The sequence below is a fragment of the Aspergillus fijiensis genome (assembly GCF_003184825.1).
Source record: "Aspergillus fijiensis CBS 313.89 unplaced genomic scaffold BO72scaffold_27, whole genome shotgun sequence".
NCBI classification, from domain to species: domain Eukaryota; kingdom Fungi; phylum Ascomycota; class Eurotiomycetes; order Eurotiales; family Aspergillaceae; genus Aspergillus; species Aspergillus fijiensis.
This window is the reverse complement of record NW_024469003.1, coordinates 98,649-122,369: the sequence shown is the minus strand read 5'-3', so window position 1 is coordinate 122,369 and position 23,721 is coordinate 98,649. Positions and strand designations below refer to the sequence as shown.

The 23,721-nt window shown below is 53.3% G+C and overlaps 7 protein-coding genes across 7 annotated transcripts; 5 read left to right on the top strand and 2 right to left on the bottom strand.

The window, feature by feature from the left end:
- The first annotated feature begins 369 nt into the window (after positions 1-369).
- BO72DRAFT_124894 (aminoalcoholphosphotransferase) lies at positions 370-2,313 on the top strand. Its single transcript, XM_040939044.1, has 7 exons — positions 370-734; positions 805-814; positions 877-1,034; positions 1,100-1,146; positions 1,208-1,303; positions 1,359-2,023; positions 2,075-2,313. The coding sequence occupies exons 1-7, from the start codon at positions 595-597 to the stop codon at positions 2,189-2,191; spliced, it is 1,233 nt and encodes a 410-aa protein (XP_040800658.1). The 5' UTR covers positions 370-594; the 3' UTR covers positions 2,192-2,313.
- A 499-nt stretch (positions 2,314-2,812) lies between these two features.
- Positions 2,813-3,363, top strand: BO72DRAFT_469044 (40S ribosomal protein eS27; the record flags this gene model as incomplete). Its single annotated transcript, XM_040946938.1, has 3 exons — positions 2,813-2,815; positions 3,028-3,090; positions 3,181-3,363. The coding sequence occupies 3 exons, from the start codon at positions 2,813-2,815 to the stop codon at positions 3,361-3,363; spliced, it is 249 nt and encodes an 82-aa protein (XP_040800657.1).
- A 3,556-nt stretch (positions 3,364-6,919) lies between these two features.
- On the top strand, positions 6,920-8,109 carry BO72DRAFT_448615 (alpha/beta hydrolase). Its single transcript, XM_040944828.1, has one exon. It carries the CDS (start codon positions 7,097-7,099, stop codon positions 8,027-8,029), a length of 933 nt encoding a protein of 310 aa, XP_040800656.1. The 5' UTR covers positions 6,920-7,096; the 3' UTR covers positions 8,030-8,109.
- BO72DRAFT_528258 (proteasome regulatory particle lid subunit RPN5) lies at positions 8,092-10,014 on the bottom strand. The gene is made up of 5 exons (XM_040950169.1): positions 9,791-10,014; positions 9,685-9,741; positions 9,389-9,625; positions 8,830-9,318; positions 8,092-8,772 (listed from the first exon to the last, which is right to left on the bottom strand). Exons 1-5 carry the CDS (start codon positions 9,872-9,874, stop codon positions 8,170-8,172), a joined length of 1,470 nt encoding a protein of 489 aa, XP_040800655.1. The 5' UTR covers positions 9,875-10,014; the 3' UTR covers positions 8,092-8,169.
- Positions 10,015-10,865: 851 nt separating this feature from the next.
- BO72DRAFT_379526 (putative siroheme synthase) lies at positions 10,866-12,572 on the top strand (the record flags this gene model as incomplete). Its single annotated transcript, XM_040941349.1, has 1 exon — positions 10,866-12,572. The coding sequence occupies one exon, from the start codon at positions 10,866-10,868 to the stop codon at positions 12,570-12,572; it is 1,707 nt and encodes a 568-aa protein (XP_040800654.1).
- Positions 12,573-12,755: 183 nt separating this feature from the next.
- BO72DRAFT_430252 (adenylate-forming enzyme AfeA) lies at positions 12,756-14,757 on the bottom strand (the record flags this gene model as incomplete). Its single annotated transcript, XM_040943102.1, has 3 exons — positions 12,756-13,254; positions 13,351-14,486; positions 14,566-14,757. 3 exons carry the CDS (start codon positions 14,755-14,757, stop codon positions 12,897-12,899), a joined length of 1,686 nt encoding a protein of 561 aa, XP_040800653.1. The 3' UTR covers positions 12,756-12,896.
- Positions 14,758-16,168: 1,411 nt separating this feature from the next.
- Positions 16,169-23,703, top strand: pyr2 (non-reducing polyketide synthase pyr2; the record flags this gene model as incomplete). The annotated part of the gene is made up of 2 exons (XM_040943101.1): positions 16,169-22,590; positions 22,641-23,703. 2 exons carry the CDS (start codon positions 16,169-16,171, stop codon positions 23,701-23,703), a joined length of 7,485 nt encoding a protein of 2,494 aa, XP_040800652.1.
- Positions 23,704-23,721: the final 18 nt, after the last annotated feature.

Below are 23,721 nucleotides of genomic sequence, written 5' to 3'. Positions count from 1 at the left end.
CTTCGCCAAGGGATCGAATCTCTCGACGATGTGCGGTGAGGTTCTTTCTCTGCGAGTCTGCAGCCCTAGAGAAGTGTAACTACAGTCCGTAGAAGGAAGTGTTGAATGTTGACTGGCTGTCCTCCCCGCCTTTGCATCAAGCATCTTTTCCGCCGGCAGAAAAAAAAAGAGGGTCGTTGGGAAATCAAAACAACCAAGGAAAAATTCATGGTTGAAAAGCGAACAACATCATCGTCTGCTTTTTATTCTTCTTCCTTCTTCGGCACCTCCCTTTGTCTTAGCCTTTCCTCTTCCTTTTCTTTTCTTTTATCATTTTATCTTTCATCTTCAAATCGACTTCCGACCCTTTTCGAAGTTGACTCCTATTCTGACGTCCTCTCTCCCTTCCTACTTCCGGGACATCTGGACATTCTGACATCAATCTTAATTTGCCGCCTAATAGGCTACCTTTCCCGCGCGTGAAGAATAACAAGGACAAGACATACCCGGCCTTTCGCATTCTGCACTTGATTCATCGGACGTACCGTATCGATTCTTGTAGTTCGAAGGGATAAACTCCGGCTTGCATTACAATCGCACGCACTACCAGGCAAGATGGTGTACATACGCCAGCACGAACTGCCCGCTCTGCGGCAGTATCGCTATGCAGGAGTGGACCACTCGCTCGTCAGTCGTTATATCCTGAAGCCCTTCTACAATGATTTTGTCATTAAGTTCTTTCCGATGAGCATGGCGTAAGTAGTTGTTGATGCTGTTCTCACCGGCTGCATGCCTCTTGCTAACGACCTCTTCTCACGGCCTCAGTCCTAATGCTGTAAGTTATCTGGCCTGATCGTTCTGCAGCCGGAACGAGACATAATAACGGAGGACCGGCAGATTACCTTGACCGGCTTCTTCTTCGTGGTAGTCAACTTTATCACCATCCTATGGTACAACCCGACCCTAGACCAGGACTGTCCTTCCTGGGTCTATGCCAGTTGCGCCCTCGGGTTGTTCCTCTATCAGACGTTCGACGGTGTAGATGGCATCCAAGCGTATGAAAAAGCCCCTCGCGCCCTTCTTTCTACTGGTAGACAGGACACTAAATGGAACCACGCAGGCGGCGAACGAAGCAAAGCGGCCCTCTGGGGGAGCTGTTTGATCACAGTAAGTTGGAAGATCTAGGGTTGTATGAAAGCGAGTATGGAACCTAAGTGCTTTTCCCCAGGCGTCGATGCTTGCAACACCGCCTTGGGAGTCCTGATCTTCTGTGCGGCTATGAACCTCGGCCAGTCATGGGCTACGATCCTGACTCTTTTTGGATGTATGTTCTTTACTCCAGGGGGGAATGAGCCGCTGAGAGGCTGACACGGTAGCAGCGACCATGACCTTCTATGTCCAGACCTGGGACGAGTACTACACCCAGGTACTGACCCTAGGAATCATCTCCGGCCCCGTTGAGGGTGTTCTCACTCTCTGCGTTGTGTTTGGGTTTACAGCATACATGGGTGGGGGTAGCTTCTGGCACCAGCCCATGCTGGAGACCATCGGACTCCCCAAGCCAGACTTCCTGCCGGACCAGCTCTACGGAATGGCCTTTACGCAGTGGTACATGGTCTATGGTGCGGTTCTCCTCTTCTTCGCCACCGGTTCCAGCATCGTGCATGTCATGAAGATTCGCAGCGAGCGTGGCCAAGACCCCATCAAGCCTCTCTTCGGCCTCCTTCCGCTGGTGGCCGTGTGGACCTTTGTTCCGGCCTACCTCTATCTCCAGCCGACCATCCTGGAAAACTACGCCATCCCGTTCTGTTTGTACGTTGGCCTGGTCAACGCGTACGCGGTGGGCAGGATGATCATCGCGCATTTGACCAAAACCAGTTTCCCATACTTCAACATGCTCCTGGTGCCTCTCGCACTGGCTACAATCGACAGTGGTGGCGACAAGTACGGGGTCTGGTCGAGCTTGCTTGGTGGTGAGGTTGGCCAGGCCGCTTTCCTGTGGGTGTGTTTGGGTCTGTCGATTGGTGTGTATGGTAGTTTCGTGGTGAGTATTGACAATCCCTCCAGTGGGCGGAAGGGCGCTGATCGTATCCAGCATGATATCATCACGACGATATGTGACTACGTCGACATCTGGTGCTTGACTATCAAGCATCCACAACCGCGTGTGGAGGTGGTTATCACAAACGGAGCCCCGAAGAAAACGAACTAGAGTATCGCATGTTGGTGTCGCATGACGGAAGTAATATCGCGATGGAGGAGTGGCTTGCGGTGTATGATAGAGACGGTGGTATGCGAGCGTTAAGTGGCGAAGTCAACTTAGTATGCATGGAGGTGCGCCATTGGATAATGATGTCGTGAGTATTGTGCCGGGGGTGGATGTGTCGGGTACATGTCGCCCGGTTGAATCATTGTTTAGTCATGAGTTAAGAGTCAAGCAGCGTATATCATTCTTATTAGCGGAATCTTTCAGCCGTATCCAATACATCGATATGCATCTGTATACATAGAAGCTGAGAATGACCGAAGGACCTTGAAGGATATGGTAGGATCTTGAAAGCTGAGCTAAGCGCGAGTCGATTGGCGGAGAGGGCGGGCGGCACGGGGTGAACAGACGGGCCGGGCCCCCCAGCTGCCTGAAGCGGCAGGGTAAGCGAGAGGGTTGCAACCCTATTTTGCCCCCAAACGGGCTGGCTGGGTGACGCCGTCGAGAATTCCCTTCAATCCTCGCCCTCTCTACGAGTCCACCTTTTTGCTTTCACCCTCAAGCAGGCCATCATCATCAGCGCCCTCATTCAACCTCCCTCGCTGATCGACTTTTTGTCTCGTCAAGATGGTAGGTCCCTATCCATCCTAAAGCCCTCTCGATACAACACGCAACACATCCCCACGTCCAGCATGCACACCGGCTGCACCGACTGTCATGTCGCTATCCCCTCAGTGCCTTAACGTCGCCGCCGCCACCTTATCGCCGAACCATCGAAATTTTTTTTGCTCGAACGGACTTGGTCAAGGAATACCTTCGCTAACAGGATGATACATCAATAGGTTCTCGCGGTCGACCTCCTCAACCCCACGCCTCAGGCTGAGGCCCGCAAGCACAAGCTCAAGGTATGCTGATACCCGGATGGAAATGGAAAAAATAATGGATTTGATATTCCGACCTCGAACTATTGGCTAAGATATTCGGCGAAACAACAGCAACTTGTGCCTGCTCCCCGCTCCTTCTTCATGGACGTCAAGTGCCCCGGCTGCTTCACCATCACCACCGTCTTCTCCCACGCCCAGACTGTCGTCGTCTGCGCCGGTTGCTCCACCGTCCTGTGCCAGCCCACCGGTGGTAAGGCCCGTCTCACTGAGGGCTGCTCTTTCCGCCGCAAGTAAATGTATCGATAATCGCGCGCAATAAAAACCTCCCGTGGTCGGAGCGATGATGAAAGCAATGTGGCGTTCTTCGATGATGATGGATTAATATATCTCGTTTTTTCTTTGAAGGAAAGCAAGATTTCAGATAGAAGATGGAATCCTCGCCCCCCTTTTTTGTGCGAGAAGCAGTCCCCCCCGCAGAGAACCCTCCCTTGCCCAAGGGAAATGAAAAAAAAGACAATTTTTGACCAGCCATACCTATATCTTTTTTTCCATACTTCAGAAAACAAAAGCAATTCTTCGGTTTTATCACTTTTGCTTTTCTTCCCTATTCTCTGTTCACGTTCAAAAGAGGGGCGTTCCGGATATCTGGCAACTACGAATCAAAGAGACACTACAGTTGACAACCATGATTCGGTCCTCGAGAGAGACAAATTCCTTCTTCAGTTTCTATTGCCATTTATCTGAATTCCTTCTTCGACTTGATTGTTTGATATTTCTTCCATGTACCCACGTTGATTCTATTGACGGATGTACATCGCCAATTCTTCACAAAACCAACAATCCGGAGCACGACATGCAGTACCACCGCCACGATTGCACGAGCTATGCCGGGATGCCACAGGGACTGGGGACGACTATGGAAGTGGATTGATGGTCAGCAGCAGATGCGACCCGGGAATACGACACTTGGCACTCGGCATTCGACATCTATCTCGTGACGGAACAATCGTTGGTTCGGGAATCAAGACCTGAAGAGGCTTTTTATCCCAAGGTGGTACTGTATCTCTTTCTCCGTGCGGGTAGCAATCGTATGTTTTGTTCATGGTCTTTTGCACTCGTAATCTAGGCATGATATTTCCTGCCCCAGTATGATAAGACCATTGTAACGGCTCCACTCAACACCCCGCAGTAGTGTAGACACTAGGCAAGAGTATCCGGGGATGGGTCTGGAAGTTGGTCTTGTGCTCGGGACTGTAGTGAGTACATTGTGTATCTTGTATGAATGACGTAGACGCCTTCCTCTAGGACAATGAACCACTTACTCTTGTCTGTCCACAGTAACTTCTGACATCCCCCAGTTTCAAAGGTGACTCAATAAGGTCAACTCGGATGAACATCAGGTCAGACTCAGGAGGGTAAGACATCCATGATCCTTATTGAACCTTCTCCGCATTCTAACCTCACGAGGCTGTGTTAGCGGATCTCTTGTTCGGGTCTAGCATGTGACGACAATGGTAAAGCGCATAATTGCCCGCTTGGCGTTCCGCTTATCGATAAGGTCAGTCCGGGATGCGGGAAGTATGAATATGTAGAGAGAAGATGTTTTACTTCATCGGCTTTGTCTCGCCTTCCAACCTTATACTTATTGTGCTTCTGGGTTGGGCTTACATGCTATCACCATCGAGAGTAATGCTGATCTTCATATGCGGTCCAGTACATACGATGCAATAGAGAAGCATGAAATCTTACCAGTGATAGTGCCTCGTCACTTATCTCATACCCGCCAAGTCTGAGACAGATGTACAGTACCGCGAACATTAGCCCTCACAAAGGAAGACACCCACCATGATGAACCTTCTTTAAGACATATCTGAGACTTAGTATCTGCAGTATGTTGGTCCCAATGGCCGTCAGTCCCTATGAGGCTCTTTTCTGTGGCTCTTAGCTAAGACCGGAGCGCAGAGTGGCTATGCTGTCAGTCAGCTCGCGCAGCTGATCAGGCTGTCCTGACTTCTTCCTCCACCCATTCTGTTCCTCCATCTGGAGCCATGTCACTTTCTATCTATCGGCTATCATGTCTAGCCCGAGAGCTTATACGGTTGGCTGGATCTGCGCCATCTCTGTTCAGGAAGATAGAAGTCTTCTCACCACAGACTAGGATTTAGAACTGAGTTGCAGAAGATGGGTCTATGATAAAGTCCTGTTTTGGATCCCACCATTGGACTAGTCCGCATAGCAAACGATAATTTCGGAAGACGGAGCACTAACATTGATCGTGGTGGGGCTCAAATGCCTTTTTATGCTGGAAAGATACACCAAATCAGACATTATACTGTCCCGGGATAGGAAGACAGTCTTCGCGTGCGCTATCATTGAGCATCTTCAGCAGAAATCTGAAGGTGTGGATGCAGGAGTAGCATGTATATGTTGCGCCTATAATGAGCGCCATACAGTGAGTGACTTGGTTGCTTGTCTGCCCTTGGGATATTTACTGAAAGACTTGTCCGACACGTGTAGGTTCTTGCATGCTCGATCCCACGCGAGCTACCTCGCAACGAAGCATAACGTGCGAAGTTTTCGTGAAGCCCTGAGAGATCTTCCAAAAAGCTCGGGAGCGATATACCAGGAGGCGATGGGAAAGTTGAAGAGTCAAAATCCGGAGGCCGTTCGTTTAGCCGAGAAAATGCTACTCTGGATCGTCAATGCATCGCGACCGCTTCGTGTCAAGGAACTTCAGCATCTGTTGGCCGTGCGGGAAGGGGACCTCAATATCGATGATAATGCACTTACTGCACCCACGTACATCCTCTCGATATGCGCCGGCTTAGTAACCATCGATGAAAGAGGCAGCATTTGTCGCCTAGTTCATTATACGGTGCAGGAGTTTCTCAGAGAGAACCGAGCTAGGTATTTCCCCTGGGGTCATGTTGGAATGGCGTCTATTTTTCGCCTGCAGTATCCGTCCTTCGACTCCTTTGGAGCCGGACCTTGCCCTTCTTTCGACAAGCTGCGCCGGCGGCGAAAATTTTATGTGCTTTTCGATTCGCTGCAAAAGACCTCGGCAAGCATATGTTCGGGGGTACATCACAGAAGAATGGTAGATTTGGCACTCAGGCCTTTCCAGAACAAAAGGTACAGTGGCTAGCATCGCGCAGACTCTATTCGTTGAACAACGTGGAGTCGGCGTGCCTGACTTCCGCTGGCGACTTCCTGGGCATACACTACGCATCATACCTCGGGCTTACAGACGGTGGATCGATTCGGAGACACGCCACTGTCTTTGGCAGCAGGAAGGAGGATCTTAAGCTGTAGTCAGTATATTCTTGCTACGCTGTCAACCTAGGTAGTTCGTTATTATGTCATTGCATTGAAAAAAGAGAAGATGATAATTAAAGACCTTGTGATGACCTTATCTGCATAGTGTTGGCAGTCAATAGGGAGCGGTGGCCGTCGCATCTTCGGCAGAACTGTAGTACAGCGGGACAAAACTCGGCGCTGAGAGTGGTTTTTTTCATACCGCCTCCGAGGGAGCCGGCAGAATTATACAGACCACGGGGGAAAGTCGGCCGTCGAAAACTGTTCAACTTGTTACCGCCTTGTGGTGGCAGAATTCCTACCACGGGAGAAAGTCGGCCGGCAGCGAAACTGTTTATTCAGTTACCGCCTTGCGGTGGCAGAATCCTTGACCACGGGCGAAATTCGCTCGATGAAAATGGTTTCTTTCATACCGCCCCCGCCAGAGCGGCAGAATCACTACCACGGGTGAAACTCGGCCGCTGAAACTGTTCAATTGATCACCGCCCCCCAAAAAGCGGCAGAAATCCAATGGCACCGCCGGGCTCTTATCTTATCGCCGCCATCCTTCTCTACTCTGACTCCGCATCACTGAGTAACTCACTTAATCAAAGGCATTTGTCTCTCTTTTCTTCATCCTTTTACTATATCCCTCCCTCTCTTGGAGACTCCAAACTTCCACTGATGCCCCTTCGGAGCCTCTCTTCCAACCCTCCAATCTAAAGTTGCAAAAATGCCACCCCCAGGAACTCCCCTCAAACTCCTCTGCCTGCACGGCTACACGCAATCGGGCCCCCTCTTCCACGCCAAAACCCGCGCCGTGATCAAGCACCTCACCAAAGCCCTCAGCCCAACCTACACCGTGACGACGAGCTACCCGACCGGCCCGCACCGCCTTTTAGCGTCCGACATCCCGGGCTACGAGCCCCCGACCACCCAAGGCGGGATCGCGTCCACCGACGAGGTCGAAGACCCCGAGGCCTACGGCTGGTTCCGCCGCTCCAACACCGCCAACCCCCCTCTGTACTCGGGATTGGAGGAAGGCCTCACCACGCTGGCGCAGGTTATCCGGGACGAGGGCCCCTTCGACGCGGTGGTGGGGTTCTCGCAGGGCGCCGCGATGGCGGCCATGGTGGCGTCATTGCTGGAGACCGGGCGGTTGACGGTGTTTGAGGGGTTTGAGGATCCCGAGACTGCGTGCAGGGGCACGGAGTGGAGTGGGGTGGAGGGGTTCAAGGTGCCCGAGGCGTTGAGGGCGGTGTTGGCGGATGGTAGTAGTGGTGCCGGGGAAAATGGTGGCGGGAACAGGCACAAAAAGCAGGGCCCGTTGAAGTTCGCGGTGTGCTATAGTGGGTTCCGCGCGCCGGGGCCGCGGTATCGCGCGTTCTATGAGCCCGGGATCAAGACGCCCGTCTTGCATGTGCTGGGCACGTTGGATGCCGTGGTGGATGAGGGGCGGAGTCGCGCGTTGATCGAGGCGTGTCTGGGGGATCCGGAGGTTGAGGGCAGGGTCGTGTTCCATCCCGGCGGGCATTTTGTGCCGAGTCAGAGGCCGTATTTGGATGCGGTGGTTCGGTTCATTCGGGAGGTTTTGGAGGCCGAGGAAGGAGGCAAGAAGAAGGGGGTCATGGATGAGGATGTTAATGATATGGAGTTGCCGTTTTGAGTTTGTTTACGGGGTTAGATTAATAGATGTTGGGTGTGTAAAGAGAGAGACAGTGTGTGTGAGACTACTATAGATAATCGTCATACCATTCCTAATCCTCTAACATCGGGTTTTCTCGTTGTACATCGTTTCCCACTATTTCAACGAGCCTTGCCCTTCTCGCCCCGAGTGGGAAGGATCCGAGCCATCATCTCCTCCTTGGTGATCAGGTGATCAATCCGCTCCAACAGTCCCAGCAGACTCTTCATGTCGCTGCTCCATTCGTTCAGCACGTCGTCCGCGTCGCGCGGCTTCGAAAAGTTGACCAGCCGTGCGGGACGGTCGATCTTGGCGTAGATCGTCTTGGACGTCACCAGCTCGCTGATGTACTTCTCCGTCTCGTCCTCTGCCAGGTCCAGCAGCTCCGTCAACCGGCCCATCTGGATGCGCGTGTAGTACTTGGCCACCACCCGCACGTTGTGCTCGATCACCCGCTTGCGGAGATCCTGCCACCGTCGGTGGGCCTGGTCTTCCGCCGACTGGCTCGGCTGCGCCTTGAAGACATCGGTCTGGCACAGGTGCGGGCCGAACTGCTCCGCCACCATCGGCCACCGCATCAGCTCGTGGATGGTGAAGAGCTTCACCAGGCGGGCCTCGACGGGCACCGACGACAGGCGCGAGTCCTGCTGGATCCGGTGCAGGAGGTCCGACTGTTCGTTGTCGTAGGGCGAAAGGACAATGTAGTACACGATGCGAGCAAGAACCTGGAGAAACACCGTTAGCAGGGACCACCCAAAGGATGTAGGAGGTCAAAAACGTACCGCGTGAAGCTGCTCGGGGTTGTTCTGAACCGAGTCCGTATCCAACACCTCACGGTAGTGCTTGCACACGTCCAGGTATTTGTAGTCGTGGTTGGCGAGGATGATCTGTTGTTCGTAGTAGCGCAGCTTCAGGTCGGTCACATCGTCGTCCACCTCCATCGGCGGCTCATCGGGCTGGCGGGTCTTCTCCCGCTCCTCGGCCTCTTTCTTCAGCTTCTCGATCTCCTCGGCGCTCTTCTTCGGCTTGCGGGCGAAGTACCGCCTGTTGATCTTGCGGCTGAGGATCGTGGCCTGCGTCCAGTCACCCCGCTCTATGCACAGGGCCACTTGCTCCAGGATGAACTCTGTCTTTTCTCTTCGGCTCATCGAACCGAACGTCTCTACCTGCAGCTCGCAGAGGATATCGGCGGCCGCCTGGAGGTCGCCTTGGGTCTTCTTGATGTTGGAGAGGATACGGGTGACACGGGCGCGCTCGACTTCGACGAAGATCTAGTGCGGCAAGGCAGCAGTTAGCGAGCGAACCTGGCTTGATTTGAGCGCAGGATGGTGTGCGACTGACCTTTCCCTCGGTCACCGTCCGCAGCGTGGAGATGACTGAGAGCTTGACCTCCAGGTTGGGGGTCTCGTCCAGGAATCCCATCACCACCTGTACCATCTTCGTTGTAGCTTGTTTGAGCTGACCATGCTTCTTCGAGAGCAGCAGCACTTGGTCGTTCAGGAGGGTCCAGTCGCCGGAGTCCTTGCTGATTGTGACGATTGTAACGATGATTCGGGATGTGGTGGACAGATCGGAAGCCTGGAGATGGGCTAGTTAGACGCGGACTTGTCGCCGGACGGGGGCAAGGAGGGTCGCACCTGTCTGGCCTGCTTCTCCAACACCAGAAGCTTGTCAATGGCACCTTGCACATCAGTCTATAGATAGTCAGCATTTTGTGAGCTTCAAGATTGCTGGTGCGCCGACCTTGGCAAGCTGCTCTGCCTCGGGGATTAGCTTGTCAGCATCCTTGGAGAAGTCCTTCTCCGGCTTCAACAAGGTTTCGGACATGGTGACGAGGCGTCACTGTAAGTAGAGAGATTGTAGATCTGAAGAAAGGGGTATCTAAGGAGTATTGGGTATGATCACACAAAGAGGACGTGGAAATGGGCGAGAAGATGGGGATGGGAGGATATGATGAAGGCGGATTGTTCGAAGCATGGATGGACGGGCTTCGGAGCTCTGACGTGCAGCTCCCAGCTGCATCACGTGACCGAACAGTGTCCAGCAACCTCCATCTGAACACCATGGATGGTGTTATTTACAGCTTTGCTACTGTCCTCTCATGAACAATGTGGTTTTCGCCGGATTGATCTCCTGTGTCCTCAGTTGGATTTCTATTTATTATTTTTATTATAAATGTCGCCAGTAAGATGAATGGCACGCATTATATGTGGTTGGTTATCTCCGGTCTCCTCACTCAGCAACTGGACAACCAGAACCACCTCTCTCCCAAGACTTACTGCCTGAGGCCCTGAACTTCATGGATCAATTTCATCTTCTCAGACTCCACCAACTGGTCATGCCCAGGCCTACCCAATCCGGTAACTCAGAGTAAGCCGACCGCTTATCTAAGCCAGATTCCCGAGCACGCAATCACGCAATATGAGGTTAACCGCATTGGGCGACGAATCTATAAAATCCTCAGGGACAAATGACTGCGACGCCGCGGACATTTTGTGTTTTTCTGTTGTGATTCATATCGCAGATAGCCTTATCGACCATACTTTGCTGGCAATTGGGAGAATTCGCAGTGCTTATCTCCAGGTTGTCACTAGTCATCCGCTGCGTCGAACATTTCCGCGGAGGTGCACTCTCTACCCTCTCGGAATCCATAAATTGAATCGACCATCCTGAGTCACAGGTTTCAAGAGTGTATCCGAAGAAATCACGTCGTTTACCCGGTGCTCAGGTTTCTCAACTACTGATCGGAGAAGAGAGAAGTTGGAAAGATACGCCACCCATTATAGCCTGCATTGTCCGCAGTGGCGACTTAATCATCATGCGGGATGCATCAAATACCAGCTCCCCCGCGCCGTTGTTGACGGCGGTCAACGTCGAGTCGCAGGTGCATTTGATCATTGGAGCCAACCCGCTGGCTGCCGCTCGATGTGCGAAGAGCGTTGAGGCCGGCGCAAAGCCCATTCTCATCACCCCCGAACCGCAGGAGGGGCTGCAATATACGCTTCTTGAGCGGATCGAGAGTGGTTCCGTGCAGTGGGTTCGCCGGGATTTTCAAGACAATGACCTGACCAGCCTGGGGAGGGAAGAAGTCGACCGCGTGGTTGACACAGTCTTTGTTACCCTGGGCGGAAGTGACCCGCGCAGCGCACACATCTCCAAGCTCTGTCGACGGCTTCGGATCCCGGTGAATGTGTCCGATGCTCCCGAGCTCTGCACATTTACGCTCCTATCCACATATTCTGATGGGCCCCTACACATTGGCATCACGACGTCGGGACGCGGGTGTAAACTGGCGTCTCGGCTGCGGCGAGAGATCTCGTCTTCGCTGCCATCGAATCTCGGAAGCGCCATTGACAGACTGGGCGCCGTGAGGAAGCGGCTCTGGGCTGAAGACCACGCAGCCGGACTGTGTGATACGGCACTCGAGGGTGACGAGGACGACTCCACCGGTCAGCGCCATACATTCAACACCCTAGTGACCGAGGACGACATTTCCGCCGCCAAAACCCGACGCGTGCGCTGGCTCTCGCAGATTTGCGAGTACTGGCCCCTCCGCAAGCTCGCCGCCATCACGGATGCCGATATCGAGACCATCCTTGAGGCCTATTCAGCTGGCAAAGACCAACCCACCAACAGCAGCCAGAATGAGTCGAGCAGTCTGGCCCGACGAGGAAAGATTGTCTTGGCTGGTTCCGGCCCCGGCCACCCGGACCTCCTTACCCGGGCCACTTACAACGCCATCCAAAATGCCGACCTCATCCTTGCCGACAAACTCGTACCTGCTCCGGTCCTGGAGCTGATCCCGCGCCGGACGGAGGTGCATATCGCGCGCAAGTTTCCCGGTAATGCGGACCAAGCGCAAGAAGAGTTCCTGCAGATGGGGCTGGAGGCGCTCCGTCGAGGCCGGCACGTCCTCCGTCTCAAGCAAGGAGACCCCTACTTGTATGGGAGGGGCGGCGAGGAATTCGAGTTCTTCCGCGGCCAGGGCTACGCGCCAATTGTACTGCCGGGTATCACAAGTGCCCTGAGTGCGCCGCTCTTCGCAGACATCCCGGCCACCCACCGCGGAGTATCAGACCAGGTGCTGGTGTGTACGGGTACAGGTCGCAAGGGCGCCGCGCCCGCTCCGCCGACATACGTGCCAACCCAAACGGTGGTGTTTCTGATGGCGCTGCACCGGTTGTCAGCGTTGGTGGAGTCTTTGACCACGCTGCCAGCGGCGAGTGATGACAAAGATGAGTCGTCGCAGCCAACGCGGACGCCCTGGCCGAAGGAGACGCCCTGTGCGATCATTGAGCGGGCTTCGTGTACGGATCAGCGGGTGATCCGGTCCACATTGGAGCATGTGAGTGCTGCATTCGAGGCGGAGGGGTCCAGGCCCCCTGGGCTGTTGGTTGTGGGAGCCAGTTGCTATGTTCTGCATCCGGCGCAGGGACAGAAGTGGGTGGTTGAGGAAGGTTTCCGGAGCTTGGATGAGTTGTGTTTGGAGATGGGTGGTGGTGCTGGCATTGATGAGAGCCAGTGATAGTCGTGTTGTATGTTGTTATGTTTGCTGCATAGATACCCATAGATGATGTATATGAATGAAACCCCGATGCGGGGATGATAGACCGATGGTTCACCACTGAAAATATGCCTCGTATTGACTTCCAACTTTCCAGTAGCACTCAATCTAATTCCCGTAATGGTCGGTCTCCGGGGGAGAACCCCCGGACCCCCCTTTCTTTCAGTTTCCCAGAAAAGCTCATCTATAGTAAGTATTGAACGGCTCGGAGGAAGATATCGACATGATACACAAGATCTCCATGAATCCTGGGTACAAGACAACCAAAACCAGACACCTACCTACCTACCCAACAGCCTCCACAGCAACCTTCCTCGCCGCCAGCAGCTTCGCAATCTTCTCCCTCTGCGCATTCATCTGCCCCAACTTGGCCCGTTGAATCTTCCCCGTTGCCGTCCTGGGAATCTCGCTCACAAACACCACCCCCCCATCCAGCGCCTTATACCTCGCCAGCCGGCCCGCGACAAAGTCATAGACATCCTCAACCGTGATTTTAGATGATGCCGGTGATTTCCTCACCACGAACGCCCTGGGCACTTCCGTCCCACTGCCATCACCTGCCTGCACCCCGAGTACAGCCGCGTCGTCGATGCCGGGGTGCTGAACCAGCACATCTTCAATCTCCGCAGGGGCGACAGAATACCTGCACACTCACACTCACACTTGTTAGCACCCAGCCCCAATTGCATACCTTCTTCCGACGCCATGAAAAAGACAAGGGTAAAGAGAGAAACCTCACCCCCGAACCTTGATAATTTCCTTCACCCTCCCAAACAAATAATACAGCCCCTGCTTCCGAAACACCATATCCCCCGTCCGAAACCAGCCCCCTTCTTCCTTGTCATCATTACTATCTGAAGTACGATTCTTATACCCCAGGAATATCCCCGGCCCACGGACCCACATCTCCCCGGCCCTCCCGTCCTCCTCAATAACGGCCCCGTGGTCCCTGGGATCAACAAGCCTCACCTCGACCCCGTCCCCGCGCACGCGGCCAATGCTCGCTTTGTCGTGGACGGTATCCGTGGCCGGCGACAGAAACACGAGGCCGGTCTCGGTCATGCCCCAGTTCTGGGTGACGATGGCGGAGGGATGGGTGAGCAGGGATTGCAGCCGGTCGAGGGCGGGGACGTCGATGGGGGCGGCGGAGACGAGGCAGTAGCGGAGGGAGGCGAGTTTGGGCTCTATGGGGAGGGTGGTCTGGGTCAGGATGTGCACCATGGCCGGGACGAGGTAGGTGTTGGTGATCTGGTGGGTGTGGATGGCTTGCAGGAAGGCGTGGATCTCGAAGCGCGGCAGGCTGTAGACGGGCGAGCCGTAGCGGACCGGGAAGATGTGCGTCCACACCGCGCCGTAGAGGTGGTGCATTGGGATGGCGATTAGGCGGCTTGTTGTTGGGTTTGGGGTGGGGTAGTGGCTGCTGAGGTGGTGCGTGATCATGTTGGCGTGCGAGAGGATCGCGGCTTTGGGGAGACCGCTGGTCCCGCTGGTGCAGAACATCGAGGCGGGCGTGGTGTGTGCCTGGGTTGCGGTGAGGGGGGTCCAGGGGCTGGTGCCGTGGGTTAGGAGGGTGGTTAGCGGGATGGGTTGGGGGGTCGTGGGGGTGATCGGTGGCTTTTCTGGGGTGAGGGTGTCGGGGCTGTGGAGGAAGCTCAGGATGGTGTCCTCGGAGAAGACGCAGACTTGGTTCGCTGCGATGCCTCGCGCTGAGGTGACTTCGAGCACGGTGGCGAGGGTTGCGCTGGTGGTGATGATCAGCTTGGGTTCGCCTGCCTTGACCACGTTGTCCAGTTCAAGCGGTGGACTGTCGGGTCCGGCGCCGATGTAGACATTCCCTGCTCCGAGGATGCTGAAGAATAGGGCTGAGTGGACGAACTGGCGGAGTGGTCTGGCTGTCAGTCATGGATACAGGCAGTTGTGAGGACAGGGACAGGTCGATTGGTACTATACTCACGCTGTTGCCCAGGTGAACCAAGACCGCTTCCCCGGGCTCAACATGGCGCTTCAATCCGGCTACCAGGGTCTGCACGAGATGCTTGAGTTGATAAGCATTCAGACTGCGCGAGGCATCTCGAGCGTCAATGTATAGAGGTCGGGTCTGGTCGTACTCGACCGGACCGTTGAATGCGAAAGACACTACATCCATGTTTGCATTGATACTGACTGAGTATGCCTTGGAAGGAATGCATGTGCAATGACTGACTGCTTTAAAGCCCTCGATATCTCTATTGTCGCTTGCATCCTGAAAGCTCGGCTATTCAGCCTTGGGCTTACTCGAGACCAATTGGGGTATCCGCCCCCGAGTCAAAGAATGGGCTGCTGCAGAAGTCAGACGCATTGTCTATGAGATTGAGAAGAAAAAGCAAAAAAAAAAAAGATAAGCTCACACCAACCGTTATCTGTCACACCAATCGAGGCAGACTCGTGCTGCTTGGTGGCTGAAGGTATTTGGAAGGATGGGGAATGGAAGCAAGTATACTAGGGCTGTACGCAGCCAGCCACTGTCACTTACCCCCTCTTCCCCCACTGCTTGGTCTGGCTATTGTTTGCTACTACCTAAGTCTACCAAGTCTACTAGTTCTACTAACCAAGTAGGTCGTTTGCAAGTTGTTACCTCAATCATCATTAGCAAACGCTTCCAGACCATGCATCTGGACAACCCCCGCCGGACAATAGGCAATGGACAATGCGATTCAGCTTATTCCAGAAGGAAAGCAATTCCATCCTGAGCTGACGCTACGTCATTCGTTAGAATGATTGCGTCCCTTTTGCAAGATCTCGTATTATCAGCTTGGCTTATAGTTCTATGTCTTCCTCGTGTTGGCGTTGGTGTCGGAACTATTTCCCCAATCAGCCCGGCTGATTGGAAACTTGGAAGAAGTAAGACACAAGAGGCAGGACTCAGCCTTCCTTCCCACGCGATGGTGTGAGGGGTTCCTTGGGCTTTGGCGTCGGGGACTGACTCGAGGGCAACCCCGCCAATGGTGAGGGGAGGAGGAAGTAATCCCGTTCGTGCTAAGGCTGCCACTAATTTAGTACAGTGCATGTACTGGATTGGAATCTTCTGCACCTGGATGGTTATCGCTCACTCATTAGTTACTCACTTCCGAGGCAACTAACAATGCACAGTGGTACTGTGCGTCCTCGCAACCGATAGGCGTCCAGCTTGCATCTTCCCTTGGTTTCAGCTATGATCTCCTCGCCCCCACGAAAAACGAGGCTGTTCATGTTCATTGCTTGGAGAATGATGACTCGTTTGGTAGCCAGAATCCTCGAGATACTTACAAGCGAGATGGATATACTTTCCGCGATAGCCTGCTGCTGTGTGCATGTTGCAGACCAGGAGGGCATCTTGTATCGATTGGTTGATAGAAGGAAGGACAGACAGACAGACAGAAAGAAGGTCGAGAACATGCACTTAACTGCAAGCTGAAGAACCGACTCTGTCTTGAGTATAATACTTCGTTCTTTTCTTCTTTCCATTCTCTTGGTGTGAGACCAAGTGGTGTGTATTTGTGTACTTGCTGCCTCTATAAGGTAGGCCCGCGGCTATAGTCATGCCTTCCTTTCCCGAACCGATTGCCATTATTGGCACGGGCTACCGCTTCCCAGGCTCAACTTCTTCCCCTTCCAAGCTCTGGGACCTTCTTCGCTCTCCTCGCAACCTCGCTTCTAAGACCCCTAGCAATCGCTTCAACCACGATGCATTCTATCACCCAGAGATTCACCACGGCACGGGAATTGCCCCGGAATCCTACTTCCTGTCCGAGAACATCCAGCAGTTCGATGCTTCTTTCTTTAACATCTCCCCCACCGAAGCCGAGGCCATGGATCCTCAGCAACGACTACTGCTGGAGGTAGTCTACGAGTCCCTGGAGCGCGCAGGTCTACGCATAGAGACTCTGCAGGACTCGGACATGGGCGTCTTCTGCGGCCTGATGAACACAGATTACAGCAATATTATCACGAACGACTGGGACGATATCCCCACCTACACTTCCACTGGCGGGGCTGCTTCTATGCTGTCTAACCGCATTTCCTTCTTCTTCGACTGGCATGGCCCCTCAATCACCATCGATACCGCTTGTTCGTCGAGTCTGGTTGCCATGCATCAGGCGGTGGATGCGTTGCGGAAGGGCGATTGCCCTGTCGCCGTCGTGGCAGCGAGTAACCTGATCCTCAGCCCGCGGGAGTATATTGCTGCCTCCAAGTTGCGGTTGCTGTCACCGACTGGTCGATGTCGAATGTGGGATCGGGATGCCGATGGATATGCCCGGGGAGAGGGTATTGCCGCGGTGGTTTTGAAGCGGTTGAGCGATTCAATACGGGACGGTGATCCCATAGAATGTATCGTGCGTGCGACGGGGGTCAACGCGGATGGCCGCAGTATGAGTCTGACCATGCCCTCGTGGACGGCCCAGTCGAGGCTGATTCAGTCGACCTATGCCAGCGCTGGCCTGGACCCTAAGAGTCGTCCGGAGGATCGGTGTCAGTACTTCGAGGCCCATGGGACTGGGACCCAGGCTGGCGATCCCCAGGAGGCAACGGCGATATACGATGCCCTGTTCGAGGAGAGATCCCGGCCGCAGAACCCTCTGTATGTGGGCTCTATCAAGACGGTCATCGGTCACACCGAGAGTGTGGCGGGTCTAGCCGGCATTATTAAGGCATCCCTCTGCGTCCAGCATGGTGTCATCCCCCCTAACATGCACTTCGATCGCATCAACGCCAGCATCGCACCCTACACTACCCATCTGCGAGTGCCAACTGAAACGGTACCGTGGCCTACTCTGGCTCCCGGCGTTCCGCGGCGAGTCTCGGTCAACTCTTTCGGATTCGGCGGTACAAATGCACATCTCATTCTTGAGAGCTATGCGGCTCCGATGCCATATCTGCCAAAGACACTTTTACCCCCATTATTGCCACTCGTCTTCTCCGCAGCCACAGAGAAGTCTTTGACACACCTACTTCACCGATACATTGAATACTTACGACAACGCCCTGACCCCGACCTCATTACCTTGGCGGAGTCGTTGATGCATCACCGATCTCTTATGAGCCATCGTCTCACCCTGACAGCATCCTCACTGGACGATCTTGAGACCAAGCTCCAGACAGAGCTCCAACATCGTAGCTCAGTTGAGACCACCACCAAGCACCGAGCGATTTCCAAGGGAGTTGTTGGAATATTCACCGGCCAGGGCGCACAGTACCCGCAGATGTTCTGGGACCTCATATCTCGAAGTTCGCAAGCCCTAAAATGGATGGAAGAGCTGCAAGAATCCCTAGTCTCCCTTCCGCCACAATATCGCCCTGATTTCTTGCTAGCACAAGAACTCTCGGCCCCCAAAGATACCTCTCGGATCCATGAGGCACTAGTATCACAAACCCTACGAGCTGCCATTCAGATTATTCAGGTCAATTTGCTCCGCGTGTTGGGAGTAGTCTTTTCTGCTGTTGTTGGACATTCCTCCGGTGAAATCGCCGCAGCATACGCAGCTGGCGTAGTCTCAGCATCGGATGCAATTAGGTTGGCATATTTGCGAGGCTGGGCAACCCACCAAAGCATGAGTAGGGGCGGACAGCCGGGGGCAATGCTAGCGGGGGCGATGTCCTGGAAGGATGCAGTTTTCCTCTGTGAAGATGGTGGATTCAGCGGTCGAATTGTGGTGGCGGCCAGCAACTCTCCCACGAGTGTGACTTTTTCAGGTGATGCGGATGCGGTGCAGGACTTGGAATGGATCTTGCAGAGCTTGAACATCAGAGCACGTTCTTTAAAGGTCGATACGGCGTATCATTCTCCCCATATGGTGCCTTGTGCTGAGTCTTATCTCTGTGCTGTGAGAGCCTGCGATATCAAGTATCGACCACCCAATGTGCCATGGTACTCCAGTGTATACCATGCAAAGAGCCTTGAGAGGCACGATGTGTGCCATGAATACTGGGCAGAAAATATGCTTCGTCCTGTTCTGTTTTGCGAGGCTGTTCAAGCTGTGCTTTCTGGCCTTGCGAGTTCGAACATGATGGTTGAGGTCGGCCCGCATCCAACGCTCAAAGGTCCGGTCTTGCAGACCCTGTCTGACTTTCAGCAAAGTGATACCAAGCTGTCGTCTTATGTCGGTCTGGCTCATCGGGACAGCGGTAGCTTTGACTCTATTGCCAACGCTATCGCACTCTTCTGGGATCATCAATTACCAGGCCTCGAGACTCAAAAACTTATCAGGCTGTTCGACCTTGATCATGACTGCCACTTCTTGAAAGATCTACCAACCTACCCTTTCGATCATACGAATTCTTACTGGGCTATGTCTCGCTTGACCAACGCCCGTCTGCACCGTGCTGACCCACCACATCATCTGCTGGGGGCACTTAGTCCTGAGACCACAGAGAATGAATGGCGATGGCGGAACTTTCTCAGTCGGACAGAGCTGGTATGGTTGAATGATCATAGAGTGCAGTCTCAGGCTATCTTTCCTGCCACAGGCTACATTGTCATGATGCTCGAGGCGGCCCTCATAATGACTCAGGGACAGTGTTTGCGCTTGTTCGAGATCGATGAAATGCACATCAAGCGCGCCATTAACATTCCAGACGACCCCCAAGGTGTTGAAGTTATCTTCAAGGCCGAGCAGGAGTCCATGAGAGATCATGAAATTCTAGGCACGTTTACCTGTTATGCCAATATTGGAGGAATTTTGAAGGTCTGCGCTTCGGGGAGAACCACGCTTTCCCTGGGTGAAACAGACGCAATGGCGCTACCTCCACGACGGATGCCAACGCCTTTCACAAGACCGGTAGACATCGACAGCTTCTATGCCGGCTTGGAGAAGTTCGGTCTGGACTACCGTGGTGCATTTCGAGGCCTCAAAGCTGTTGCCCGCCAATCGAATGGGTCGACAGGTGTCGTCTCCTGCAATAACACATCATCGTCAACGCTGCATCCAGCAGCCATGGACTCTAGTCTTCATGGTATGCTGGCTGCTGTAAAGCTACAGACACCAAGTGTGCCCGTACACATAGAGCATGTTGTCATGAACCCATTACTCTGCCGAGCAGAATCGTTGAACGAAACCCAGGATCTGGTGGTTGATACTGCGCTTCTTGAGGACACGGTCGATGGAGCGAAAGCGGATATTCACACTTATAATAGTGAGGGTCAAGGTGTCTTTCTCATCGAAGGCTTTCAGGTCGCTCCACTCGCCGTCCCTGATGATCGCAATATCTTCTCTGAGATTGTCTGGGGACCGCTTGTGCCTCATTCTGTGCCAAGAAAGACTGGTGCCAATCCAGAGACCGAATCAAACTTGTATTGCGCGGAGCAGTGTGCTCTACTATACATAAAGGACGCCTGGGAGACGCTGACAGCACTGGAGTATGCGCGTATGGATCCGTACCGTGCAAGTGTGATAAAGTGGATGGAAAGGGTCTTGCAGATGACTCGTGATGGCACTCATCCTATTTATCAGCCTGAGTGGTTGGATGACACCATCGACGAAGTGCTAGAGATCGCAGATGAGACAAGCCCGGGTTGGCACAATTTGCGGGTAGCTGGAGAGAATTTGTCCAGCATGCTGCAGGGAGTCTTCGGCCCCTTACCGCTCTGCCACGACAATGATGACTTTGAACCTAGAAGGCTGTATCTGGATCCTTTTGAAAGCGACCCTAGCAGCTCTGAGCTTGCAACCTTTGTCGGACAGCTGGTCTTCCGCTTTCCTCAAGCGAAAATCCTAGAGCTCAATGCAGGGAGTGGATTAACGGCAAGATCCGTTCTCAATAAGATTGGCAGCTCTTACCAATCATACACCATCACTGACACATCAGCGATTCGGCTCTCAGAGGCATATGAGACGTTCGCCGGCGACAATAACACCAAACTGATCTTGCAACGACTTGATGTTGAAGAGAGCTTGCTTGAACAAGGCTTTGAGAATGAGAGATATGATATAATTATTGCTGCTAACTCTCTGTCCCAATCACAGAGGCTTCGTGAGACTATGGTGAATATCCGGCGCTTGCTCAAACCTGGTGGTTATCTAGTTGCGCGGGAAGGAACTAACCTCGATATCAGTCGTGTTATGCTGGCAAATTGTGGCACTGCAAAGTGGTGGCAAGATGACGACAGCGTTCGCCAGTGGAGTCCAATTTTAAGTATCCAGCATTGGGAGAAGCTGCTTCAGCAGACTGGTTTTGGTGGTTTTGAAGCAATCTCACCTGCCAGTGAACTTGTGTTCAATTCGACATTTGTCTCGCAAGCTACCGATGAGGCAATCATGCTTCAGCGTAATCCATGGACGTTCTCAGGCCGCCTTGACAACGGTGTTTGGATTGTTGGGGGTGCAACAAACGCGACTGCGAGTCTTGTATCAGGGCTCGAGGCGCTTCTGGCTCGCTTTTTCTCTCGTGTGGTCATTGCATCGACACTAGAGGTGCTGGATCAGCAAGACCTATCCAAATCACACGTCCTAGTCTTGACGGATCTCGATTGTCCTTGCTATGAAGTCTTCACAGAAGAGCGTCTGGGTGGACTCAAGGCGCTAATGAACCATGCCAGCAGGCTTCTCTGGATAACTGCCGGACACGAGAGCCAAGATCCATACTGGGCGATGGCTAAAGGCATTATAAACTGCGTTGCATACGAGAACCCGCAGCTCCTCTGTCAATACCTGAATGTTCCTGATCGAGCTGAGATTACTGCACCGGGACTGGCTACGATCTTCTTGCGACTGTCTCATACCACAGGAGACAATGACTTCACGTTATCAGATCGTGTGCATAGCATTGAGCCGGAGCTAAGGCTCGTCAATGGCACGTTGCAGATTCCGCGACTTAATCTTAGCGACGCACTGAATAATCGGTACATAGCTGGTCGGCGCAGACTAAACGGGTATGCCAATTTGCATCAATCAGTGGTGCATATCATTCCACCTTCAAATCGGCGTCGAGAATTTGCTTTGTCTGAAAGAGCAGGCAGCAAGGGTGACGACTGTCGAGGTACCTCTCATCAGCGCTGGCTTGATGCGAGCTATTCCACATTGAACGCTTATCATGTGGAAGGTGCTGGATATCTCTACTTGGTGATAGGCCGCGATACGAGTGACCGAACACGTTGGTTTGCCCTATCGTCGCAGCAAGCTTCGTTGATCTCTGTGCCTCTAAGTTATTGCTTTCGGATGCCGGAGCATCTCCCTGAAGCTGTGGAGCCCACATTTCTAAATAGGATGGCCGCAGCAATCATGGCCATTAGTGTACTGAGCTCTGGAATACCTAATATGTCAGTACTGATTCATGGGCTCGAATCGATGAGCAGATTGAAACAGGAAGCGTTCACGGCTCTGGGTGCTGTGCGACAGATGCAAGTCTATTTCAGTACTAGCGATTTTGTGATCTCACCGGAAAAGCACTCGTTGTTCATTCATAACAACGAATCAGTGCGTTCTCTCGCACGCATCTTACCTTCTGACCTGTCTGTCATTGCTGAGCTTGAAGAAGGCAAGCCTAACTTGTTCTCTCGAATTGCAGCGATTGTCTCAGAGGATGTTGCTCAAGTCAAGCTGACCAACGTATGTCGAAGGTCTTCAAGCATCACGAGGCTTAGCAATCCAGTCGCTGTGAGCCAGACGTTCCTGAGCGCATGTGGGTTTGCTTTGCAGGCAATGGAGGCAGACAAAGCGACTGATCTAATTTCTCTTCGTGACATCCACGGCATGCATACGGATCTTTCCCGTCAAGCAGTCGTGGATTGGACTGTGCATGATAAAATCCCAGTCGAAATTCAGACGGCAAGTTCGGCGGTAAGACTATCACCAGACAAAACATATCTCCTTGTTGGAATGACTGGAAGTCTGGGCCAATCGGTCTGTCGATGGATGGTTCATCGAGGTGCGCGGTGTGTTGTCATGAGCAGCAGATTCCCCAAGATTGATCCTCTGTGGATTGGGGAGATGGCGAGTTTGGGGGCTCGCGTAGTTCCATTTACAATGTCAGTTTCCTCCAACAATCTCGCGAATAGCTACTGACCAGATATTCTAGGGACGTCACGAGTCGCGTATCAGTGACTTCTGCATACGATACACTCTCTGCCCAGCTACTACCAATAGGGGGTGTCATTAATGGTGCAATGATCCTTAAGGACCAAATGTTCGCCAATATCAATCTTTCAGATTTTCAGTCAGTACTTAGCCCCAAGGTGCAAGGAAGCCTTCTTCTTGATGAGATATTCGGTCACCTTGATCTGGACTTCTTCATCCTCTTTGGGTCAGCCGCCGGACCGATGGGCAACATCGGCCAGGCGGCCTACTCAGCAGCTACCCACTTCATGTCTGCGCTTATCCAGCGGCGACGCAAGCAGAATCGAGTGGCAAGTATCATCCACCCGACATCGATTGAGGGAGTGGGCTATCTTGCCCGCGCAGATTCTGCTTTGCATGACATCCTTCAGAAAACAATGGGCAGTAGCAGCTCACAAATGTCTGAAAATGATCTGCATGAACTTATGGCGGAGGCAATTCTTGCGGGGCGGGTTGAAGCGGGCAGAAACGCAGATATCATCGCGGGGTTCGAGCTTGTGGATGCCGCCAAAAATTCTGACGCAATATGGTTCCGAAATCCAAGAGCGTGGGGCTTCATTGATCAGAGTGGACGCCCCTCTAGTGGAGCATGCGTCCGTAAGGACACTGTGGAGATGAAAGTACAGTTGACGGAAGCAAATAGCATCGATGACGCGATACAGATAATCACTACGGGCTTCATTGAGGAGGTTCGTTCGAGGCTGCGTCTCCCCGATGAGGAGTCCGTGACTCCTGGTAACGTGTTGAGCGAGATGGGGGTGGACTCGTTGATGGCCATTGGGTTGCGGCAATGGTTTGTGAAGGAGGTCGGGGTTGAACTCCCGATGCTACGATTTCTGGGCGGGTCGTCTATAGGGGAGCTGGCTGGTGTTGCTGCGGTACGACTTGCTGAAGACGGTGTCTTCAAGGGTGAGGATATTGATTTGGATAAGGGTGATGCGGTTGCTTTGACGTCGCAGACGGAGGAAGAGACGAGTCTGGTTGAATGGAGATCCTCTGAGTCCGGACTCAGCCTGTCCTTGTGATGGGTTTGGAGCTTATAG